Source organism: Pseudophryne corroboree, chromosome 6, assembly GCF_028390025.1.
Source record: "Pseudophryne corroboree isolate aPseCor3 chromosome 6, aPseCor3.hap2, whole genome shotgun sequence".
In the NCBI taxonomy this organism is placed as follows: domain Eukaryota; kingdom Metazoa; phylum Chordata; class Amphibia; order Anura; family Myobatrachidae; genus Pseudophryne; species Pseudophryne corroboree.
Genome location: NC_086449.1, coordinates 677,135,093 through 677,161,016, shown reverse-complemented (window position 1 = coordinate 677,161,016; position 25,924 = coordinate 677,135,093). Strand labels below are relative to the sequence as shown.

General features: G+C 47.0%; 1 protein-coding gene across 14 annotated transcripts in view; it reads left to right on the top strand.

Annotated features, from left to right (window-relative positions):
• Positions 1 to 25,924, top strand: part of JADE2 (jade family PHD finger 2) — a 1,261,323-nt gene that overhangs the window by 855,816 nt on the left and 379,583 nt on the right. For all 14 annotated transcript variants that reach the window (XM_063928274.1, XM_063928276.1, XM_063928273.1 and 11 more), the window contains 2 exons: positions 14,289 to 14,456; positions 21,634 to 21,750. In XM_063928274.1, the coding sequence (XP_063784344.1) occupies positions 14,289 to 14,456; positions 21,634 to 21,750 (285 nt within the window). The remainder of the gene's footprint in view (positions 1 to 14,288; positions 14,457 to 21,633; positions 21,751 to 25,924) is intronic.

Genomic DNA, 25,924 nt, shown 5'->3' with positions numbered 1-25,924 from the left:
ATTGTTCTCCCAACTTGAGGAGGTGTAGATGCGGGATCTGAAAAAGGGGTGGGGCTGTGTCTAAAAAGGGTGGGGCCTCAAAAGAGGGTATTAGTAACCTTGTGACGAGCGAAGCATGGCGAGCGAAGCAAGCCCGCTAGGGGACACATTTCAACAAATTGGGGTAAAAATGTTTAAAAACACAAAACAGAACCCAAAACCTTTTGACCCTTTTGACTGTTGAACTTTTGATTGTCGACCCTTTGACACTGTCGACCTTTTGACGATCGACCTTTTACTGTAGACCTAATGGCTGTCTATCTTTATAATGTCTATCTTCTGTATCGGAACCAAGCAAGCTGTATTGCTTTACCTGTCTGCTACCTAACTGCTAATGGTTATTTGTGATTGACTGTGCAAAGCTAAAACCAACCTGCTTTGTTTTACACGTCTGTGTCGTTTGACACCATAGTTCTCACCATGGAAACTTGCACTAGCCCTATGGCAGGTGTGATTTCTCCGTCCGAGTATGGCCTTTCTATATGAGCAGTTTAGAGTCTGTATGCATGACCATCTCCGTGCACCCGCCTAGCCACTTCCCTGTCACTGTCCAGTAACGCCCAATACATATTCAAGAAATTTTTAAGACCGCACATCTTCCATGTTCCTCAATGGCAACTCTGACTCTGTGCACACGCTGTTTGCACGCATGCACAGTGCAACATAGACGCGTGTGCAAAAGAAAATAGAATTCTTCACTGCATCCAATTTTGGGAGTGCTTCCGGCTCAGACCAGGCTATTTGATCAAAATATGTATTAACTGACATATACTGTATAGCTTATTTCCTGCCATGACATCTGTATTATTGCATTAGGACATCTGTATTATTGCCATTGGGACTTTGCCTATATGTCTCATGCAAGGGCTATACAGGGGTGGTATTCATGGGACCGACGGTCACATGACCTCCCCCAAAATCCCGCCCCTCACTATCCCAACGGTCAGCATGCCGACCAACAGGGATTATTTCCACTCGTGGGTGCCAACGACACCCATTGAGTGGAAATAGAACCCGTGGCGACCCCAGCGAGCCCGCAAGGGGCTTGCTGCACTCGCTCCTCCCCGCCGGGATCCCGGCGTTGGTATGCTGCCGGGATCACGGCGTCGGTATGCTGACCGGCAGTCAGGAGACCATCTGTCAGCCATACTACATCCGTATTCAGTTGTTTACCCGAGAGGGGTTTATTACACTCTTTTTATGATCTGGAACAAATCCACTGTCTTACTCCCTCTGCATATATTTTGGATCATTTGGTTTCACCCCATATACAAGGGAGTCATGGCGTAAAACTGACCAGGGTACAGCTTAGCAACACTTGGAGCATGCAGCCCAATCAGTTGTTTTGTAAAAGAAAATGGAGTCTGTTGGCACCTATTGCACAGTAGGGCTACTAATTGAGCATTGATTCTGGAACTTCGGCCACAATAACAGCTATCTGATTATTCTTTTTCTTCCTCTTCTGATCAGTTCAGAGCCACTGCAGGGAAGTGATGGTCTGCTGTCCACTGTAATTGTACATATACAGTATGTATGGCAGATGTCACCTGACAAAATGAAAATCTCCAATTGTTATCAGGTTCAGTATTAATGAGATTAATGTTTTTAAAACAGTGACAGGTGCTACCTTTCTTGGTGGTGACACCAGCAATCTAATATGATTGCATAAATAAACCAAATAAATTATGCGAGAAATGAAAAAGATGAGAAAATGGCTTTGCCCATTAAATATAAATGGCAACACAAAATGTACTGGTAAATAATTCATTGTTTTAAAATCCACTGGTTTCAAGTTAATGTAATTTACTGTATTAAATCGTTTACCAGTGTTAATGTTTAATATATGATTTCAGATGTGTATAAGGAGGATAATGCTTGTCCTGTGCATTAATTTATGATATGAGTCAATATGAGACCACAGCTGTGTGATATTATTGTATTGGTCACATCTATCCTCAAAGTGCGCCAAATAGCTCTTTTAGCGCCCGGCAGACATTGCGATTTAGCCACACCGAACCACTATAGTACACTATGGGGCTATACGGAGATGGAAGCAGATCTTGCTTCTGTAGCAAGATCTACGTCCATCTACTCACATTCTGGGGGCCGCCCAGCACAGGGCAAGGCCACCCAGCATGTGTGTTTCTAGGAGTGGTCCGGACACGCCTGCGTAGTCTGGACCACGCCCACTAAATGCTGCGGCGGCGGCGCCCGCCCGACACCCGTAGTTGTCAATTGCTATTTGTTCATCTCTGCATAAGGCTCTATATGCAAAATTGAGAAAAATCCTGGCTAAAAGGCAAAACACAGGTCAGATACAAGTGACCCATGCCATGCTTAATCTGCGACTTTATACCAATTCCTTTTGTACAAAAATACTAATCCAAGGTACATAGCACACTATGGGGGGAATTCAAGTAGCTCTGAAAGTTGACACTATTGGGGATTCTTTTTCATCTGGCCGGAGGCAGGGTCAAAATAATACATGATAAATTACCCATTTTAGCGATTGTGCCCGCAGTAACACATGTATCTGGGAACTTATAACAGAGCCTATGTGTTTTCGCCAGAAAACTGTTTTGTTTTTTTTTGTTTGAATTGCCTGAGAAAAATATAGGGCAAATAAGGGTGTGGTATGGTATGGCGGCGGTCGGGCTCCCGGCGACCAGCATATCGGCGCCGGGAGCCCGACCGCCGGCTTACCAACATTGTGGCAAGCGGAAATGAGCCCCTTGCAGGCTCGCTGCGGGCACGGTTGCCACGCTATTTTATTCTCCCTCCAGGGGGGGGTCGTGGACCCCCACGAGGGAGAATAAGTGTCGGTATGCCGGCTGTCGGGATTCCGGCGCCGGTATGCTGTGCACCGGGATCCCGACAGCCGGCATACTGAAGACCACCCGGCAAATAACCGTGATAAAGCCCTTTTTTTTTTTGCCTAAAAAATTTTCAGGCACAATTGAATTCCCCCCTAGACAGAAAATGTAGCATGGAAAAATTGCACTAGAACAGGCATCGTACGCCATATGGAGAACATAGAAAGAAAAGATGCAGGTGCACTATGCAAACAGTACTATTTAAAATTGAAAAACATTTTACATTTAAACATTAAATAAGAGGTTGCTAGCATAAATATTTGTTTATGGGCTTACTCACCAACATCCTCATCAGGTAAGTCCCTAACATTCTAAGGGTTCATATCTGGGGCGCAGGGCACCCCCAATCCAGTACAGCCAAACCCACCCCAAGGCATCACACAAATGAAAGATAGCAGGGAAGTATTACAGAGCTGCACAGTGTTGGGAGTGTTATAGGAGTGGAAAACAATTAGCGGCAGGTAGGGAGTGGTGCCAATCAAGACTCAAAGAGTCTCAATCTTCAAGTGTACATACGTACACATAATTTTTCTTACATCCTAGAGGATGCTGGGGTCCAATTTAGTACCATTGTGTATAGACGGGTCCTCTAGGAGCCAATGGTACTTTAAGAGTTTAATAGTGTGGGCTGGCCCCTCCCTCTATGCCCCTCCTACCAGACTCAGTCTTGGAAAATGTGCCTGGAGGAGCCGGTCACAGCTAGGGGAGCTCCTAGGAGTTTTCTTAGTTTAATTTTTTTCTTAAAGTTTAGAGTTTGTTGTTTTACAGGGAGGCTGCTGGCAACAGCCTCCCTGCTTCGTGGGACTTAGGGAGGGAGTAGGAACCAACTTAATAGAGAGTTAATGACAGGACACTGAGCTACTGAGGGTGATGATCGCAAGCCCACGAGGCGACCGCTCACTCCAGCAGCATGGCCGCCACTCCCTACTAACAGAGCCAGAAGATAGAAGAGTAGTGAGTACAGTGCCGGTATCCCGGTTAGTGGGTCGCCGGCGGGTATGGCGGCACAAGGGTTGGAGCGCAGCTCTGAGGGGCTGCGCTCCGGTATGGCTCAGTAACATCTGCATGTAGACGCTGGAGGGGCAGGTTAACCCTACATTTGTCATGGTGTTAATAGGGGCTAATCCCGCTGTTAATATATAAAATCCTCAGGCCAGTTTAAATAATAAGTGCGGGAAGCCGCGCACCAGGTCAGGGTGCGGGGCTTCCTCTCAGCGGATCCAGCACTCACCAGCGCCATTTACTCCCTGCAGATTACAAAGAATGCTGACAGGTAGGGCTGCCATCCACATAACTCCAATGCCTCACGGTACCAGGGTGTTATAGACGGGGGGAGGGGAGTGTGATAACAGTACTAACTGCTCTATTAAGGATAGTTAGTTAGCGCTGTGCTTTTATCATAATAACTACCCACAGGGGCGCTGTGTGGCTGGCTCCTTATTCTCTGTGACTCTCTGAAGGTGCTCTGGGGGAAACTATCTGACATTTTCCTGTGTGTGTGTAAGTGTGTATATCTCACGTTACCATGTCTAAGGACTCTGTGTCTTGCGCTGCAGAGTGTTTATCTTCTCCAGAGGAGTCTATTCCATGTACTCAGGACTGCAATATACTGTCTCAGCCTTCTGAATCCGAACCCGCATGGGTGGATTCTTTAAGGGGAATGATATCCCAAATTTCAACAAGGATGTCACATACTGAGAAAGAGACTCCGTTTTTGAGGAAGACTGTGGAGGGGTTGTAATATCCGGCCCCCACTATTTAGTCAAAAACCCCACCTACATACCCGCAGAAATGTCCACTTGCACATTTAATGCAAGCTGACACGGATACCGACTCTGATAAAGGAGATGGTGATGGGGATATGCAGGGGGGGATGCATCCCATGCAAAAGGGGTGCAACTAATGATTGAAGCCATTAGGGATGTGTTACACATTACTGAGAAGGTACCTGAGCAGGAAGAAGAGACTTATTTTAATGTAAATAATGCATCCTCGCTTACCTTCCCTGCTTCTAAAAGTCCTGGGAAAATCCGGAGAAAAAATTCCAAATTTCTAAAAGAATTCTCGTTGCTTTTCCTTTCCCTGAAGAGGACAGGAAGAAGTGGGAAAACCCACCTATAGTAGATGCTTCTGTATGTAGATTGTCTAAAAAGGCGGTTTTACCTGCCCCGGTTCAACCGCCTTAAAGGAGCCGGCTGACCGTAAGATTGAGACTACCCTCAAATCACTATACACTGCTACAGGCGTGGCTTTAAGGCCCACCATTGCTTGTGCGTGGTTTTCTAAAGCTATAGTAAAGTGGTCAGGCACATTACTAGAGGAATTAGATTCTATGGATAGGAGTGATATTGACTTGTTTTTACGTCACATACAGGATTCGGCAGGTTTCATGGTGGAAGCCATGAAGGACATTGGCCTGCTTAATGCAAGGGCTACTTCCATGGCGGTCTCGGCATGCAGAGGACTCTGGCTACGCCAATGGACTGCAGATGCGGAATCCAAGAAGAGCGTGGAAAATCTACCCTTCACAGGTCAGGCCCTGTTTGGGGAGGCACTGGATGCGTGGATATCCACGGCAACTGCAGGTAAGTCAACCTTTCTTCCCTCCGCAGCTGCACCGGCTCGGAAAGCCTATCCTACGCCTGCACTTCATTCCTTTCGGACTGCAAAATTTAAAAAATCCAAGGGTCTTCCACCTTTAGCGGAGGTCAGGGAAAATCCAGAAAACCTGCACCAGCAGGTTCCCAGGAACAGAAACCAGGTTCTGCTTCCTCCATGTCTTCGGCATGACAGTGGACCTCACAGCCTGGGGATCGGTCAGGTGGGAGCGAGACTAAAAGATTTCAGTCACGTCTGGCGGCGTCGTGCCTAGACCCCTGGGTATAAGATATTTTTCCCCAGGGGTACAGACTGGAATTTCAGGTACTCCCACCTCACAGATTCTTCAAATCAGGCTTACCAGCTTCGCTGACAGAAAGTACAATTCTGCAGGAAGCCATTAAAAAATCGGTACACACAAATGTCATTGTTCCAGTTCCACCTCACCTAAGAAACAGGGGTTATAACTCAAACCTGTTTGTAGTACCGAAGCCAAATGGTTCGGTAAGGCCAATATTGAACCTAAAGTCCTTGAACCCATACTTACAAGTGTTCAAGTTCAAGATGGAGTCTCTGAGAGCGGTGGTCTCAGGTCTGGAGGAGGGGGAATTCCTGGTATCCCTGGATATCAAGGATGCTTACCTTCACATTCCGATCTAGCCGCCTCACTAGGACTATCTAAGGTTTGCGCTACAGGACTGTCACTACCAGTTTCAGGCCCTGCCATTTGGCCTCTCCACAGCAGCGAGGGTGTTCACCAAGGTAATGGCAAAGATGATGCTCCTCCGCAAGCAGGGAGTGAACATTATTCCATGCCTGAACAATCTACTGATAAAGGCATCTTCCAGAGAGAGGCTGTTGCAGAGTATTGCTCTCTTAATCCAACTACTCCCGGATCATGGGTGGATCCTGAATCTTCCAAAGTCACATTTGGAACAGACAAGGAGACTACCTTTCCTGGGGATGATACTCGACACGGAGGTGCAGAGGGTGTTTCTACCAGTGGAGAAAGCGGTAGTCATCCGATCAATGGTCCGGGATGTCTTGAAGCCAGCCTGGGTATCAGTTCATCAGTGCATTCGCCTTCTGGGAAAGATGGTAGCCTCCTACTAGGCTCTGAAGTATGGAAGATTCCATGCACGGTCCTTCCAGCTGGATCTCTTGGACAAGTGGTCGGGATTGCATCTTCTCATGCACCAGCGGATACGCCTGTCGGCGAAAGCCAGAATTTCACTCCAATTGTGGCTCCAAGCTTCTCACCTGCTCAAGGGCCGCAGGTTCGGGATTCAGAACTGGATCCTTCTAACCACGGATGCAAGTGTCAGAGGTTTGGGAGCAGTCACTTCGGGGGGAAACTTCCAAGGAAGGTGGTCCAGTCAGGAATCTCTCCTTCCAATAAATGTTCTGGAACTGAGGGCCATTTACAACGGCCTTCTACAAGCGACACATCTTCTGCAAGAACAAGCCATTCAGGTTCAGTCGGACAACGTCATAGCGGTGTCCTACATAAACAGGCAGGGCAGAACGAAGAGCAGAGCTGCAATGATAGAGGTAAAAAAAATCATCATATGGGCAGAAAGACACGCGGTGGCGTTGTCTGCGATCTTCATTCCAGGAGTGGACAACTGGGAGGCAGACTTCCTCAGCAGACACGATCTCCATCAGGGGAGTGGGGCCTCCACCCGGAGGTATTCGCGGAGGTAACAAGCTGTTGGGGTGTACCTCAAGTAGACATGATGGCCTCTTGCCTCAACAAGAAGCTTCGGAGGTACTGTTCCAGGTCACGAGACCCACAAGCAGTGGCGGTGGATGCCCTGGTAACTCCGTGGGTGTTTTGGTCGGTGTATGTGTTCCCTCCGCTTCCACTCATCCCAAGGATTCTCAAATTAATAAAAAGAACAAGAGTTCAGGCGATCCTCATTGCTCCAGACTGGCCAAGACGAGCTTGGTACGCGGATCTTCTGGAATTATTGCTGGAGCATCCGAGGCCTCTTCCTCTTCGCGACGACCTTCTACAACAGGGGCCGTTCGCCTATCAAGACTTACCGCGGCTACGTTTGACGGCATGGAGATTGAACGCCAGATCCTAGCTCGGAAGGGCATTCCGAACAGGGTCATTCCTACTTTGATACAAGCTAGCAAGGGAGTAACGTCTAAGCATTATCATCGGATTTGGAAGAAGTATGTGTCTTGGTGTGAGTCCAGGACGTTTCCGACGGTGGAGTTTCAACTTGGACGTTTTCTCCTCTTTCTGCAAACAGGTGTGGATGTAAGCCTACGCTTGGGCTCCATAAAGGCCTTGTCCATTTTCTTCCAGAAACAATTGGCTACTCTCCCTGAGGTTCAGACATTCTTGAAAGGAGTTCTGCACATCCAACCCCCTTTGTGCCTCCCACGGCACCTTGGGATCTTATTGTGGTGCTGTAGTTCCTGCAATCGGATTAGTTTGAACCTTTGCAGGAAGTGGACGTAAAGTTTCTTACTTGGAAGGTGGTCACACTGTTGGCATTGACATCTGCAAAACGAGTGTCTGAATTGGGGGCATTGTCACACAAGAGCCCCTACCTGATTTTCCATGAGTATAGCGCTGAGCTCAGAACGCGTCAGCAATTTTTTCCAAAGGTTGTTTCAGCTTTTCATATCAACCAACCTATTGTGTGGTGCCAGTGGCTACTGACACCTCGATTACCTCAACATCCTTGGATGTTGTGCGGGCTTTGAAAATATATGTGAAGCGAACTGCTCGTCACAGAAAGTCGGATGCATTATGTGTCCTGTATGATCCAAACAAGATTGGGTGTCATGCTTCTAAGTAAACGATTCTCGCTGGATCAGGCTTACTATCCAGCATGCTTATTCTATGGCAGGATTGCCGCTTCCAAAATCGGTTCAGGCCCACTCTACCCGTAAAGTGGGTTCTTCTTGGGCGGCTGCCCGGGGTGTCTCGGCTCTTCAGCTTTGCCGAGCAGCTACTTGGTCGGGGTCAAACACGTTTGCTAAGTTCTACAAGTTCGATACTTTAGCCTCTGAGGATCTAAAGTTTGGTCAATGTGTTCTGCAGGAACCTCAGCGCTCTCCCTCCAGTACTGTGAGCTTTGGTACATCCCCGTGGTACTAAATTGGACCCCAGTATCCTGTAGGACGTAAGAGAAAATAGGATTTTATATAACTACTAAATCCTTTTCTCGTAGTCCGTAGAGGATGCTGAGCGCCCACTCAGCACTTCGATTTCCTGCATTGTTACTTGGTTAAGTATTGTTGACTCAGCCATTGCGGAATCGTTTCACGATGGTTAGCTTGGCTTTCCTTTTGTTATGTGTGAGCTGGTGTGAATCTCACCACTATCTGTGTATTTTCTTCTGTCGAAGTATGTCCGTCTCCTCGGGCACAGTTTCTAGACTGAGTCTGGTAGGAGGGGCATAGAGGGAGGGGCTAGCCCACACTATTAAACTCTTAAAGTGCCCATGGCTCCTAGTGGACCCCTCTATACCCCATGGTACTAAATTGGACCCCAGCATCCTCTACGGACTACGAGAAAAGGATTTACCGGTAGGTATATAAAATCCTATTATTGGGTGTGCCCTACATACCTTAGCTACTTGTAATGAGTGGTGCTATTTCTCATTACTAGTAGTTTTACTTTTTTTACTTTATATGTGCAGTACTTTTCGTACTGCACATATAAAGAAAAGATGCAGGTGCACTCTGCAAACATTACTATTCTAAATTAAAATACATTTTACAATTAAACATGTATGTATGTATGTATGTATGTACATACACGTGTTTGTTTTTTATCTAACATTTTCTCACACATGTTCCACTCTTGTAGCACTCTTAACAGCAACTGCTTTCACTCACCTAATACTCTGTAACACTTCACTGCTATCTTTCATTTGTGTGATGCCTTGGGGTGGTTTTCGATGGGCTGGTCTGCAGGAGGCCCTCACCCCAGATGTGAACTCTTAAGGTTTGCCCAGTGTATATGCACAGCGATGATGTGAAAATCGCTGGCCTGAAAATCGCTCATTGCATACACACTGAGTGTTTTTCACTCGGTCCAGCGATTTTCACGGGGGTGAACCACTTTCCACAGTAGGAGACTGTGGAAAGTGGTTAACTTTACCGGTAAAACAGGCTGACAGATGGCGGCGGCCAGTGATGATCAGCGCTCACCACTCATCACCCGGCCATACACACTAGGAGGTTTTCAGCTCAAAGTAGCTCAAAACGCCAAAAGTGAGCTACTTTGAGCTCAAAATTGTCTAGTGTGTATGGGCCTTTAGAATGTTAGGGAAAATCTGCCAGAAGATGTTCAAACTAATTGCACTGACTCCTAAATATTGGGAGGTATTCATAGTCTGATGTACTGATTGGCTACTAATGGCCCTATCTAGGGGTGTATTCAGTAACTGTCGGAAGCTGCTGTTTTGTCGGAAAGACGTCAGCTTCCGACAGAAATAGGTCGGAAGAGGTTCCGACCTATTCAAATAGGTGCTGATTTTTTCAGAATTCCGACGATCTGCGTGCTTCTGTCGGAAATGGTGCCAAATCCGACAGGTTTTGGCCCCCTTTCCAACAAACTCAATCCGACTTGAAAACAAGTCGGATTGAGGTGAGGAGACGAGCAGTGCTGCGGGCGGCTGGGGGAGCTGAGATCGGCGGCCGGCGGGAGGAGCTGGCTGTGGGGGGACATGTCTGCGGTGGCGGGGGGAGGCGCTGCAGACAGGCCAGGCACCTCTCTCCCTGCAGCGCCTTACCCTGCCGCTGCAGACATGTCCCCCCGCAGCCAGCTCCTCCCGCAAGCTGCCGATCTCTGCTCCCCCCAACGCCGCCCCGCTCACGGCCGCCGCCGTTAATACCTCCGCCGGCCGCCGCCATCTGCACCCCTGGCCGCTGCTGTCAGCGCATCCGCAGCCGTTGACAGCAGCGGCAGCACAGGACCCTGTGTACGGCCAAATCCGACAATCGGATTTGGCCATCCGTTGAATAGGGGTTGTCGGATCCATTCCGACAACTGCATGTCCGAATGGATCCGACTCTTATTGAATATACCCCTTCGTATCTAAGATACATTGAATGTAGTGTGAAAGTTTACAAAAAAAGCACATTGGCTGTGTGATATTATACAAAAGCTGTAGGAGGTGTGTTAAGTGAAAGACCCCCACAGCTCACGCCTATGAGCCGCTGCTGCATCCGAAGACACAGCATCGGATTACCATTGGGCAGGCATTGGCCATCAGAATAACCCTAAGATTACCCAGAATGGCCATCAGACCTCTACTGCAGATGCCAGTAAATCTGCGTTGGAAGACACAGACACCTGCTTTGTCATAACTACAAAACAAGGCTGACATGCCCCCATTTTGTCAAATGATCCCTGTCGCCTGTCAGTCAGGCTGCAGCATCCAGGGCAGTCGCAGTGACATCTCAGCACATGCGCAGTCCTGAAAACATCAGTTAATTGCAACTAATTCAGGACTTCTGTGGGGGGCTTAATCATCCCTTATAACAAGTCCAGAAGAATAAGGTGATTTACCTTCACCCAAAGCAAGACGCTTAACAGCCTGAAAAACGTCCACCTGTTTTGATATATCCATTAATTAGAAAGGCCATTTATAATATGTAATGTTCACCATCATGTGTCCTTGATGGTACTTATCCGATATGTTTGCAAAGTGATTAGTCCTCTTAAAAAAAAATCCCACATAAGGGATATATACCTAGAGGTTAGACAGTAAAGTGTGAGAATCACATGGATGCCTTATTTATAGCAAGCAGTCTATTAATGAATCAGTGTACCAAAGTCAGTTGATAGAGATAACAATACAGCAATACAGCTCTTCGGCGTCATAGGTAAACCCAGTTTAAGCAGTCAGATGCTATCTAAGATTCGTGTAGTGTCAACAGCCCACCAGGCCTGACATGTTTCTCCACTAAGGAGCAGTGGCGTGCGGTGAGGTCAGTGGCTGGTGAGGCACTACAGCCATAAAGTCTGCCGAATCCTGCCAATGGCCCCTACCGCCGCCGAGCCAATGCCCGCTACTTGCCCTGAGCCGCTGCCTGCTGCCACCACCAATGGCTTACAAACTCACCCACCATCAACTGACCCAGCCCTCCACCACTAATTTGCATCTCAGTCCGATGCCGCCAATGCCCGCTGCCTGCCTGCTCATCATACTTGTGATATATTGTACATTTTTATAGAAAAATAAAATAAAATTAGTGTTTGGGACTGGGAAGGGAGTGGGAGGAGGACATGAATGCTATTTTGTTGTCCAGGGCTTCCATTAACTTAATGGAAAAGGGTCTGAATGGGTTAAAAAAAAATGCACGAGGTCCCCCCTCCAAAGTATAATTAGCCTCGGGCTCTTTGAGCCGGTCCTGGTTGTTTAAATACTGGGGAAAAATTGGACAGGGGTTCCCCGTATTTAAACAACCAGCACCGGGCTCTTTGTCCGGTCCTGGTTCCAAAAATACGGGGGACAAAAGATGTAGGGGTCCCCCGTATTTTTAAAACCAGCACCGGGCTCCACTAGCCAGGGACATAATGCCACAGCCGGGGGACACATTTATGTAGGTCCCTGCGGCCGTGGCATTACCCCCCCAACTAGTCACCCCTGGCCGGGGTTCCCTGGAGGAGTGGGGACCCCTTAAATCAAGGGGTCCCCCCCTCCAGGCACCCAGGGGCCAGGGGTGAAGCCCGAGGCTGTCCCCCCCATCCGTGGGCGGTGGATGGGAGGCTGATAGCCACGTGTGTAAAAAAAAGAATATTGTTTTTTTGTTGTGGAACTACAAGGCCCAGCAAGCCTCCCCCGCTTGCTGGTACTTGGAGAACCTCAAGTACCAGCATGCGAGGAAATAATGGGCCCGCTGGTACCTGTAGTTCTACAACAACAAAAATACCCAAATAAAAACACAACTCGCACACCGTGAAAGTAAAAGTTTATTAAAAACACACTTACACACTCACACATACTTACCTACATCCCACGCCGGTCACGTCCACTTGTCCAGTAGAATCCAATAGGGGTACCTGTAAAAATGAGAGAGAGATTACTTACCTACATCCCACGCCGGTCACGTCCACTTGTCCAGTAGAATCCATTAGGGGTACCTGTAAAAATTAAAATTAGGCTTAAGGTGGGTACACACTAAAAAGATATATCTGCAGATCAATTGATCGGCAGATATATTTACGGACGGATCGGGCAGTGTGTTGAGCATACACACTGCCCGATCCGTCGGGGGCTGACGTCATGAACTGGGTGGGCGTGTACACACGCCCGCCCAGTTCAGCTGTCAATCACCGCCGGCCGCCGCAGCATGTGTACGGGCGGTCGGCCGACCGCTGTACACACACAGCGACGCGCCAATATATCAGTAGATATATTGGCCGTCGGCTGTGCTGCGGGGCCGACGCAATACGTCTGTGAACGACAGAGTTCACAGACGTATCGGCCGTACACACTGGCTGACGGACTAGCGATATATATCGGCCGTTCAAGAGAACAGCCGATATATCGGCCAGTGTGTACGGCCATAGTTCAATCCACAGGAAGGAGGGATGGGGAGAGAGAGAGAGAGATGTGCTGTACTCACCACAGGCGCCTCAGGCTGTCCCTGCACTCCGGACGCGGCTCCGCTGCAGACAGACACCCGATGCTGAGGCTGGAGGAGGCGAGCGCCGCCCGCCGCTGCTGAACTTTTAGCACTTGCCTTCCAGACGCGCCCGCTGCCGCCGCTGCACTTGTCTCATACACAGGGCCCCAGGCAGGGGCGATCGCCAGCAGCAGGTGACGGAGTAAGGGGGGGGGGGATGAAGGGAGGGGAGCAGCTTACTATCCCGCCGCCTCGTATGGATGATTGGACCAGCGGTGGATCCGCTGTCCAATCATTTCTGCCTTGCTGACAGTGATGTCAGCGAGGCACTTCTAGAGATGCCGCTTTGCCTATGTTTTTCAATGGGCTTTTACAGACCAGTTCTTGGCCCCGCCCCCCGCTCAATCCCCGTTTCCATTATCTACGGGAGGCACTGCTATCAGTGCCTCCCAAACCTATTTCAAGCCCTAAAATTATTAGAATAAAATAAAGAACATACTTATGACACAGAATATGTGTCATAAGTATGTTCTTTGTGTTATTTTAATAATTAATCACAGGGGAGGCACTGCCTCCCCTGACTGCACGTCCCTGCTAAGGAGGATATCCTATTAGCAGCGGTAATTTACCGCTGCTAATAGGTTGACTGGGGGCTATACTATTTGCCCTGATGCCGGCTTCCTGATCGCAAGATGCCGACTCTTATCGGGTATTATGCTTCGTGTGCCTCAGGCACGTGAAGCATAATCCCTGATAAACATCCCTTTAGACTTACATTAACACTTGGGTCCGGGAACGTATCTCGGATCCCATGTGCTATTGGCCGATAGCGGCACAGTTTTTCGGGTCGAAAAAAAATGGACTTCAATAGAATAGCTCGATGCTCACCTTCAAGCTAAAATTGCAATATCAGCCCGCTTTTTTCAGCCATAAAAAGTCGTTGGGCTAATGGGATATCCCCCTAATAGGCGTTTGTATTAGATGATGTGTAATGCTGTTTTAGGAGAAATTTCTTATGTTGAGGGTTTTTGTGCATTTTTTTTTTCTTCTTCTCTTAATGCATTCATTTTTTCGAGCAGCAGGAACAGCAATTTATATTGTCTGAATATGCACTTTTTAACAGTTTTTTTAATATGGTTACCAATTATGATTGTGTTATTTATTGTTTTTCTTCAGGCTTGTTATGGAATATTGAAAGTTCCAACGGGAAATTGGCTTTGTCGATCTTGTGCTCTTGGCGTTCAAGCAAAATGTTTACTTTGCCCAAAGAGAGGAGGAGCTTTGAAACCTACAAGAAGTGGGACAAAATGGGTCCACGTTAGCTGTGCCTTATGGATTCCTGAAGTAAGATATGAAATAATATATAATCTAATAGAAATTTGCAGTATATGTACTATTACTGTATCAATAAAGGCACCTATCTGCATATAGGGGCATATTTAATAACAAATTATATTTTTGTTATCACTTGTTACTAATCTTAAATGGTGCTCCAACCATTCGACTCCTAACTGACAAATGACAAGAGCTGATTGGTTGGCGCACCATTTAAGATTAGTAAGGAGTGATAACAAAATATCATTCAGAATTAAATATGAACCTTAGGGTGTGCGAGGTGCCACTATGTTATCTTGGAAGTGGAACACACCATTTTCCTGTGCGCTGTGTGTAATGTTATGGTGTTGCTACTGCCTCCAATGAGTACTGCTCTGTTAGATTGAATTTTTATATTTTTCATTTCCAACGGACATCTATTGGATTAAGTTCAGCATCCCCAGAAGAGAAAAACTAGTGCACATGTAAAATCATTCCTTTTGTTTTTGTGTGTTAAAATTGGATGTGAGAACTAAAATTCATATAAAGGTACATGTTAACAACAATCCTATCCCTAGAATTTGACAAGAGCCTCAACACTATACGCAGGTAAAGGAACAGGGTCCCTCAACAACACAATCTAACTTTGAAGCTTAAGGCATGGGTGGGGAACCTTTTTTCTGACAAGGTCCAATTATTTTTTTTTTTCAACATCATTCGCGGGCCATTTTTGAAGTGCGCACCCCCCAAAGTGTGGTCCGCACTCCAGGGAAAGTAGGTGTGGCCTTACACATAATGCCCACATTAGTGCTCCTTACACATAATGGCCCCAGTAATAGCTGCTTGTGCATACTGCCCCAGTAATGGCCACAGTAGTGCCAGTTACACATAATGCCCCAGTATAGTGCCTGCTGCACATAATGCCCCAGTACAGTGCCAAATACACATAATGTCCCCATACAGTGTCAGTTACACATAATACCCCAGTATAGTTCCATTTACACATAATGTCCCCAGTACAGTGACAGTTACACATAATACCCCAGTATTGTGCCAGTTACACATAATGCCCTCAGCAGGGCACTCCCCACCACTGCAGGAGAGGTCCCATCCAGACTCCTGCGCGTCACCAATCCAGGTCCACACTATCTCACCACCACCTCCTCTGATCAGCTGCAGCCTCCAGTGAACAGGTGTGCTAGAAGCCAGGCACAAGTGTCTCAGAACAGCAGGAGCTCAGAAGACATGTGGGGGACACAGTCATACAGATGCCGAGCACCACGTAACGCATGCTACCCATGTCCTCAGCTGCCAGGCCATGCCCCCCCCTAGTCCCGCCCACGGTTGCCTTGGCCAGAGAAATACACGTCCCCCTCTGTCAGATGCCATGCCCCTCGTAGTCCCGCCTGCTGCTGTTCCACTAACCCACGTCCCCCTCCATCTGTCCCCCTCATAGTCCCGCCTGCAGTTCCAGGGTACCCTTGCCAGGCCAGGAAAAATTATTTTGCGGGCCTTATATGGCACGCAGGTCAGACATTTCCAACCAATGGCTTAAGGCATACCTTCATTTTCTCTGTCACATCCAGCTATGTCACCAATATCATAGTCACATGAAAGGAAAAGGCACTGGGAGCATGTTAAGGTTCCAACCCTTCAAAAATAATATGGCATATGCGCACGAGCGCCAATTATTAAGACACTGCAATGGTTGCATGGTGGGCAGCATAGAGACTTGTGTACACTGCACATATTGTACCCATTTACACCATTGAGCACACATTATTGAGGGACACAAATGTGCAAGAGTTGAAGACTGATAACAAAGAGACACTCCTTTTTAAATGGGCAAATATTTGTCCTAAAAAATTCCAGAATAGATAAAAGTGATAACCTCATTGCCCATCTCTAGAATTTTCCAAAACAAACTCCACAAAACCTCTACAGTGTAGTGTATTCTAGGTTTCCCTCATTCTGTCATGTTCTAGTGGCTGGAATGTTTCAATATGTTTCTTGATGTTGGGTTGTTATTCATGAAACAGTAGTTTTCAGTACACTAACACTAAAGTGTTAATAGACATAATTATTGACTAGATAAACTTAGAGGTCGATTCAAATAGCCACGAGGGGAGTTGAGTTGCCCTTGCAATGGCGTGGAGGCACAGTGAAAGTCACCTCCACCCACCCCTCTCGTGAGGCCTATCTCACTCCAGACTCGCAGATTTTTGTTCGCAACCCTATAGGGCTGTAAACAAATATCAGAGACTTCAGTACTACTGTAATCGTGGCATTCACACAGCTGACTCACAGGAGCAAGCTGATTGAATTGACCCCTTATATTTCTGCGAGATTTTGTTTGGGTTTCACAGGCCTGACAAGTTGTATTTTTATTTTTCTTTGCCGTGAGAAACAGGTCAGTTTGTAAGAATGTTGTGACTATTTGATATTACCTTCTTTAGCTGCCTTATCCCCTATATTACCACAGAGCTCACCATCAAGGTTCCTCTAAAGGAGCAGTTGGTACTTTTGTTGTCCGATATCACCTAAAGGTGTTTTCACAAGATTTTGTTCATCAGTTATGTTATGAAGTACACAAAGTTATTGATTCCATATGATATTACAGATTAAATCATTAGCAGCCCCCCTGCTTTAGTATACAAATTAGGGTTTGATTAAAATGATGACACCAATATAAAGTCACATGATTGCTTATGTTTTCCATGGCATTGAGTACGTATATCAAATCCTTGAAAAATTTAGGAAGTCATGCAACACCAATCTCCAAAAAGGCAGTTACTGAACTGCCACTGAGTCACCTGGTTGTGGTGGAAAACGCTGTCTTGGGCATGATTCCAAATTATCCCATAAAGGTTTCATTGGGTTCAGCAGAAGTGTTACTAGTTGGGTATGGACTGCACTGTGACATTATCATATGGCAGCCGGCTCCTGTCACAGAGGAGGAGCCAGCAGTGCAGACAGAGTCTCCGGGGGCAACCCAGCATCTTCGGGATTTCTGGGCACGCCCCATGGAGTGAGGTAAATGGGGGCTTTCCATGAGACCTTGCACCCTTTTTTGAGGCACATGCGGGGGGAGCTATTTGGAGCACTGGGTGTCACTGACCCCCGTGAGACCACTTGGTTCAGATCTGGTTACTGAAAAGGCACACAGTTTGATGCTCATCAATTGACTGAGCAAGCGACCATTCTCTGTAGAGGATGGCATTGTCTTTTTCGAAGATATGTTTCCTATCAGGAAACAAATGTTGCAGAATTGGGTGAAAATAAAATGATCACTCAGTACCATCAAGTAAGTGACAACAATGGGGGTAATTCCAAGTTGATCGCAGCAGGAAATTTTTTAGCAGTTGGGCAAAACCATGTGCACTGCAGGGGGGGCAGATATAACATTTGCAGAGAGAGTTAGATTTGGGTGGGTTATTTTGTTTCTGTGCAGGGTAAATACTGGCTGCTTTATTTTTACACTGCAATTTAGATTGCAGATTGAACTTACCACACCCAAATCTAACTCTCTCTGCACATGTTATATCTGCCAGTGCACATGGTTTTGCCCAACTGCTAAAAATTTTCCTGCTGCGATCAACTTGTAATTACCCCCATTGTCTTTTCTCTCTAAGGGGGTGACCATACACAAACTTTGCCAGTAAAATGCACTCCACAACACCAGCACCACAAGTGCAGGCATACAATTGGAGAATATGGTGAAGAGGATTTCTGTGATCACATTACCTTCCTCCACTTATTGATAATCCGTTGCCTACACTCTTTACACTGAACTCTAAGATGAGCACTGCTAAATGTGATGAATAGTTTAGGATCGGACAATTTTGATGTAAATGACATACTGCAGGTCGACAGTTATAAAATCACATTGAAAATCATGTTCAATTGTAATATCCAAAAACCTGCAAGCAATGTGATTGTAAAAGACTTTCTAAGGCAGAACATGTGCCATTGAAAATTCTGAAGATTATTATTAATAAGCATGAAAAAATGTGTCACAGCAGAGACTTTGACAAGATCTGGATGTCTCTCCAATGTTGATGATAGGACAAGGAGAAAGCTTATTAGGGTAGCTACCAACAGATGCAGGTATTTCTGCCAAGTTACCCCCTGCATGTAACCACATTCGCCCATATTCTGCACATGTCTGGGCTATGGGGTGAAAAGCTGTTACTCAGAAAAAAGAACATTCCAGCCCATCTACATTTTGCAAAAGAATACGTACAATAAACCAAGCCGAAGATGTCTCATGGTCTCATGAGAGATGTGTATAATGTTTTTGCCTTAATTCTGAAAGCTCATCACCAAAGATCGCCATACCTACAGTACGGTGTCACTTGTTGATAACAGCATCATACTTGGGGGCTGCTTCTCTTCAGCTGTGACAGGGACTCTAGTCGGGATGCTAGGCATAATGAATGTATCCAAATATCAAGACATTTGCCACAATATCTGGTGTCCTCTGTCAGAAAGCAGAAGCTAAAGATTAATTTCACCATCCAACATAACATAAAAGTCAACTGAGGAATGGCTTCAGAAAAGTAAGATCAATGTCTTGGAATGCTCCAGTCATAGGCCAGACCTCAGTCTCTTTGAAATTCTTTGTAATGACCTAAAGAGGACTGTGCACTTGAGTCCAAACTGGGATAGAATTGTAATGTCCAGGTGTGTGATGTTAAGAGACTTATTTCTAAACACTATAATGAAAGTAAAGAGTTATCCCACAACGTATTATTTAAGTGTATTGTAGGTTTTGTATTTCACTATTTTTAACTAAAAATTGTCTATTTGTTTTTCACTTACATTTCTTGTTGGTTGCAAGGTCACATTAAAAATAGAAAAATGTCTGGCATGATTTATCTTGATTTCATCCAATTTCAGTAAAGGTGTATAGCTTGTAATGTCTCCTGTATGTAACCCAGACAGACAACAGGCCTTATTCAGAGATGGACGCAACTGCTGCCTATAGGGTCTGCGCACGTACATTGGCTATAGTGCTCGTGTGCGAGAGGGACGTGCAGTCAGGGGAGGCAGTGCCTCCCCTGTCATTAATGATTAAAATAATATAAAGAAGATACTTATGACACACATTCTGTGTCATAAGTACCTCCGTTATTATTCTACTTATTATAAGGTGTTGTTAAATGTGTTTGGGAGGCACCGGTTGTGATGCCTCCCGTTGTGAATGGCAAAGGTATGGGAGTGGGGGGCGGGCGCGGCGGGGCCTAGCAATGGGCAGGAAAAGCCCATTGAAATTACATGGGAAAGCGGCACCATTAGAGGTGCTGCTTTCATACAGGGACGTGCTTTCAACCCATGAAAGCACGCCCCTGTGAGTGAGGCTACAGTGATTGGCCAGCGGATCCGTCATCACTTGGTGGGCTCGGCGGCGGGATGCGGCAGAGGTGTGGGCAGCGGGTCGATGCGGCGGAGGTGCGGGCGGCGGTGGCAGCGGCGGGACGTGGCAGTCAGGGCCATTCTGCAGAGTTCAGCAGCAGAGAGCGACTTCCAATTTCAAAAATGGCGCCTCAGCGTAATTTTTGAAATTCAAGATGGCCGCCATGAGCCAATCACGGCTCGCCACGTCATCGCCCCACCCCCTTCAGCTGACTTATATAAGTCAGCGCAGGGCAGCGGTGTCAGTCCGACGGCGGAGGAGGAGCAGTGAAGAGCTCCTGAAGAAAGAAGACGCCGTGGAAGTCCTGGATGGGCGGCGGCTATGCAAAAGAGCTTAAAGGCCGCTGCCTCCCAGGTGAAGACGACGGAAGCCCTGGGGAGGTGGCGCCCTCCCAGGTGAAGACGCCGGAAGCCCTGGGAAGGCGGTGGCCACACAAAAGAGCTTAAAGGCCGCCACCTCCAGGTGAAGACCCGGAGTAATAAAAAATTTTTTTAAAGAGGTGTTGTGTTTTTTTTTTTTTATATATATTTTCTTTACAGGTGGATTACAGGTGCCAGCGGGCCCATTATGTCCGGGCATGCTGGCACTTGTGGTTCTCCAAGTGCCAGCATGCTTGGGCAGGCTTGCTGGGACCTATAGGCCACCTGTAAAGAACAATATTAGCATACAATGAACCCCGCACCCACCGCCACCAGCCACAGCACTGGGCTATCAGCCCAGTGCTGGTTATTGCTCGGGAGGGGGGACCCCATTTAAATTTTTTGGGGGCCCCACTTTCCGAGTAATTCCAGCCCTAGGCTGACTGGCTTGGGGTGCACTTTAATGGCAGGGGCACCCCACACTGAGTGTCTCCCCTGCTTTGGCAGTATCCCCCCTGGCTGGTTCTGCCTGGTGCTGGTTTTAGTGGTGTGTGGGGGACTACACTTTTTTTTTCTCCCCTCAATGAAGGGGGGGGGGGGGGGTTTAGCTGCCAGTGCCTCCCCAGCCACTGACCTCACCGCACATCACTGGTGCGCATGCTCATGGAGTATGACAGGAGATGGTCATCCTGGGGCGGTGATGCGGCACTGGGGGGAAGGAGATCGGGAAACAGGCGTGTCATGGCCTTTTTCGGGGTCGGCCTATGACGTTACCTGCATTTCCTGCGTATGCAAACATGGTGGCGGGCCCTTGCCTACGCAGTCAGGGGTTGACCTCTGTTCGATGCGTTTGCGATTAAATTCTCTCTTTAGATGTTTTATTAAAGCTCGTATCACTTTCTTTTATGAAAGGTACCTTGAAATGGTCCTCGTACAATTAAAAAAATTTTTAGTAAAATGATGATAGGTTGTTTTTTTGTCTGGTGGCCAAAATATGTGCAAACTATACTCAGATTGTACGTGTATTTTTGTGTTGTTATGTGTCACCCGATGGGTGTATATATACCAACTTTAACATGAAATATAGGGGCCAATTCAATTGTTTTGTGGGCGTCCAAATGTCTTGGGCGCCCACCAAGGCTATTCAATTGTTGCCTCCATATGCACGCCCATTCGCACCAAGTTTAACCGTCTAAAGTACAGGTTTGGGCGCTCAAACCGCAGGAGGCTGCGAAATGTGTCTCCCTGGCTGCATGCGCGCCTGAACGGAGCAATAATTGGATTGCTCCATTGAGCACCATCTAGTGGCTCCGGGGAGACAAAAAATTGATTCAGCCTCATTCCGTCACTTTTAGCTCTGTGTAGTTACAATATTTTGTAGTCTTTTATTAAGAAGAAAATTATTGTTATTAACTGTTCTCCTTGCATGTAGGTTAGCATTGGATGTCCAGAGAAGATGGAGCCTATTACGAAGATTTCACACATCCCGCCGAGTAGATGGGCATTGTCCTGCAGTCTGTGTAAAGAATGTACTGGTACTTGTATTCAGGTATGTAATTAGCAGCACTATAGAGCTGTGTGAGCTAGCGGAATGCGCGCTTATCTGGCACACACAGGTTACGAAAATGGATGGAATGTGTCAGCTTTAGTAAGGTCGATAAGTGTCAGGCATTGTCACATGTCTGCTTGATGCATGTTGTACACGAAAGTGAGAAGAATAATATAACGTAAACCATCATAGTTATATCGGTCTGTAATATCAATCAAAGCTGGAGGGCAGTGTCAGCAATTTGATGATAAATTAGTGCATGTAAGTTACTGGTCCCTGAGAAGAACTCAAATATGTATTTAGTGGGAGCCACATAAATAAATATCCTAAGCAGGTAAGTGGCACAGGCTATTATGTCTACTTATGACAGAAGAATGAAAATGGATAGAGGATGTTGCACCGCTTAATTTAGAACTAAGGGGAAAACTCGTTCAATAAGATAGATATATTTCACACCTCGATTTTGGTTTTAATATAATTTAGTTTTTTGTTTTTTTTATAGTAGTGGGGTATTAAACACTAGTTAGGTAGTTTGCTTTTGATATACTGTAATGGGCCCTACACACTGGCCGATATTTTGAAAGATATGAACGATCTCGTTCATAAATGAACGAGATCTCGTTCATATCTTTCAGTGTGGAGACTTAAGCGATGAACGATGCGCGTCCCCGCGCTCGTTCATCGCTGGTCTCCTGTCGGCTGTGCATGCAGGCCAATATGGACGATCTCGTCCATATTTGCCTGCACGTCTATGGAGCCGGGTGACGGGGGGAGTGAAGAAGCTTCACTCCCCCCGTCACTGCCCCCCCCCGCCGCCGGGTCGCTCGTCGGCCGTATCGGCCGTCGGGCACCTCGGCCAGTGAGTAGGGCCCATAAGAGGTATTTATATCTCCTGCAGTATTTGTCACTTTACAAGATGTAATTCTATGTATTTTAAAGCCTGGATTTCAGTTAAAGAAAGAGAACAATTTCTTCTAGACATAAAAAGCCTGTAGAGTGATCTTGGAAGATTGACCTAAGATCATAACTTTCTTTGTAAAAGCAGATGTCTGTTTTGTTGTGTTACAATTACCATAAATTGTGATTTCCTCAATAAATATATGTTTTGCTGCCATTTCCAATCTACCACAGTATCTAAAGATTTCTCATCTGAACCATTTCATTATGGCTTTTAGTGCAAGCTAGCAATTTTGCTGATTTTTAACCTTTGTCCTGTCAGAGTTTTATAATAGACAGCCATAAGAAAACTGGGATTAATATATAAGGTTAATATAAGAATTTACTTTTTCATCTGCTGTAGACCTACAATGCATGTGTTTGATTCAAATAATTTTATTATCATTTCTGTTGTTAAGCATTCAGTGATTAAACAAATGTAGATAATTATTTTCTACAAAGAATCAGGATAATTAGATGCTGCACAAACATTATTTTAGTTGTATCTTTCTTCTGAACAATTTTCCTATCAGTTATTCCTTTTGTTTTTTTTATATTTAATGAGCGTATACAGTTATGTAACAAAAATAAGTATCAAACAAGCATAGTTGTAAGAAAAGGTAAAAGTTCATATTAAAGAGGTGTACAGTTTGTCAAGTGTGTTTAGGATTGATGGTCTTGATTATGCAAGACTAGAACTGTAGAGTCCCATCTTCTGAAGCACTATAATAATAATAACTAGGTGACTTATCGCTCCCTACGGGCGCTCTTCACACCGTCGCAAGGGGCTGCGCCCCCTTAACCCTTGCATGCCCTTTTGGCGTGCAGTATTTTTATTATATGGAATATTACCTCCAAACATAATTTTGTGAGTGGTTAAATATTGCACGGACAAAGGGCGTGCAATGGTTAAGGGGCCGTACCCCCTTGCGATGGCGTGAACAGCGCATGCAGGGCACGATGAATCACCTATCAGGTGCTGCAGTTGGGGAGTGGTGGGTGCGGGGGAGACGCGGATGGGGTAGGTGGTCCGAATGTGTCGTGGGTGGGGGAGGGGCGGTTGTGGGGGTGCTGCGGGCAGGGGAGGGCTGAGTGAAGGTGTGCCGCAGTTGGGGTGGGAGTCCGGAGCTGCCGCGAGTGGGGGAGCGGGCTGGAGGTGCTGTGGTTGGGGGAGTGGCGGGTGCAGTGAAGACGCGGATGGGGGAGGGTGTTCAGAGGTGCTATGGTTGGAGGAAGGCCGGATGCGGGGGGTCGGGAGGTGCAGCAGGAGGGGGAGGATCGATTGGGGGGCGTGAATGGGGGAGGGGGTCCGAAGGCGCTGCGGGTGGGGGAAGGGCAGGTGCTGGGCTGCCGCCGATGGGGGAGGAATATATAGGAGATACACCAACATTTACATTACAGCATGTTAGGGTATGGTGACAGGAATAGTTTCATCTTCATACAGGAGCAATGCGCACTAGTCACATAGCTGTATTACAGCAGGGCTTACACATATGCACTTGTGCTATATATGCACTATACTTTATATATAGGTGATAGGGACGGGTGGCACGCACTAAATTCATGGTTCCCCACCACCACCACCATCACACACGTGATGACGTCCCCGCAGCACTTACCCCCGATGAGGTGCAGGGAGAGGTGAGAGGGCACCGATCCGATCAATAGCCAGGATCCTCCTCCAGCGGGTGCCCGCTCCCTGCCTCCCTCCTCCGGTGTGCTGCTGCTGGAGTCCCTGACTGCTCCCGGTATGCTGAGCCCGGCCTGACTGACCTGGGCCTGGCTGCGGATCCTCCCTACAGACCGGGTCCGGGAGCCCAAAGCTTCGCACCCCCAGCGCCCACCATGGATGTACGGGTACCTGGCCAAGGGGGAGGAGGCAATCAACACCACGGGGCCCCCGGTCCATGTTTGAATGGATGTCCGAGCCAGAGTACGCCCGTGTCCGACCGTCCGAGGGCGGGCTTCTGCTTTGCCATCCGGGTTACCTCGCATCCACCGAGTGATCCCTTTCCATGTAATCAGGATTGCACTGTTTTAGCACAGATACCAGCAAGGGAGCCTGAATGGTTATCCCCTATCAAATCCATGATTTCTCAGACTTCTACTAGGGTTGCACAGAATGAATCTGCAACTCAGGTTTTACAGAACTCTATGGCAGTTTGGTCCGGTTCTGTTACCTCAGGGCCCCCCTCTGGAGGTTCCCATAAACATGCTCTTGCACAGATTATGCAGGATGACACGGATACCGACTCTGACACGGCAGACGGTGATGGGGATGTGATCAGGGGGGCCGCATCTCTTGCTAAAGGGGTGCAGTTGATGATATATAAGGGATGTGTTGTATATAAGGGATGTGTTGAATATTGCAGATACAACACCTGAGCAGGTTGAGGAGGCTTACTTCACTGACAATAAGAAAGCCTTGCTAACCTTACCTGCGTCCAAAGAATTAAATGCTATATTTGAGAAAGCGTGTGAAAACACGGAGAAAAAATTCCAGATGCCTAGAAGGGTTCTGGTTGCTTTTCCCTTCCCTGAGGAGGATAGGAAAAATGGAAAAACCCACCCATAGTGGACGCGTCTGTATCCAGACTCTCTAAAAGGTGGTTTTACCTGTTCGTGGACCTACCGCCTTAAAGGAGCCGGCTGATCGCAAAATTTATACGCTCAAATCCATATACACGGCTTCAGGGGCGATACTAAGTCCAACTATTGCCTGTGCATGGGTATCCAAAGCTATAGTAAAGTGGTCAGGCACGTTACTTGAGGATTTGGATACTATGGATAAAAATGACGTAAAATTGTTTTTACGTAACATTCAGGATTCTGCAGGATTTATGGTGGAATCCATGAAGGACCTTGGTTCAATGGTTGCAGGAATTTCTTCCATGTCTGTCTCAGCTCATCAAGAACTGTGGCTGCGCCAGTGGTCTGCGGACGTGGAATCCAGGAGAGGTGTGGAGACCCTACCCTATACAGGTCAGGTTCTCTTTGGGGAAGCGTTGGATGCGTGGATATCCACGGCTACAGCAGGTAAGTCACCTTTTTTTCCCTCAGCTGCACCTGCTGTGAAGAAACCTTTTCCTTCAGCGGCATCACAGTCCTTTCGTGTTTCTAAAATAAGAACGGCCAAACCGTCCAACACCTTCTTTAGAGGAGGTTGGCCAAAATCCAAGAAATCTGCTGCTGCAGGTTCCAAGGAACAGAAACCTGCTTCTGGTACACCAAAGTCCTC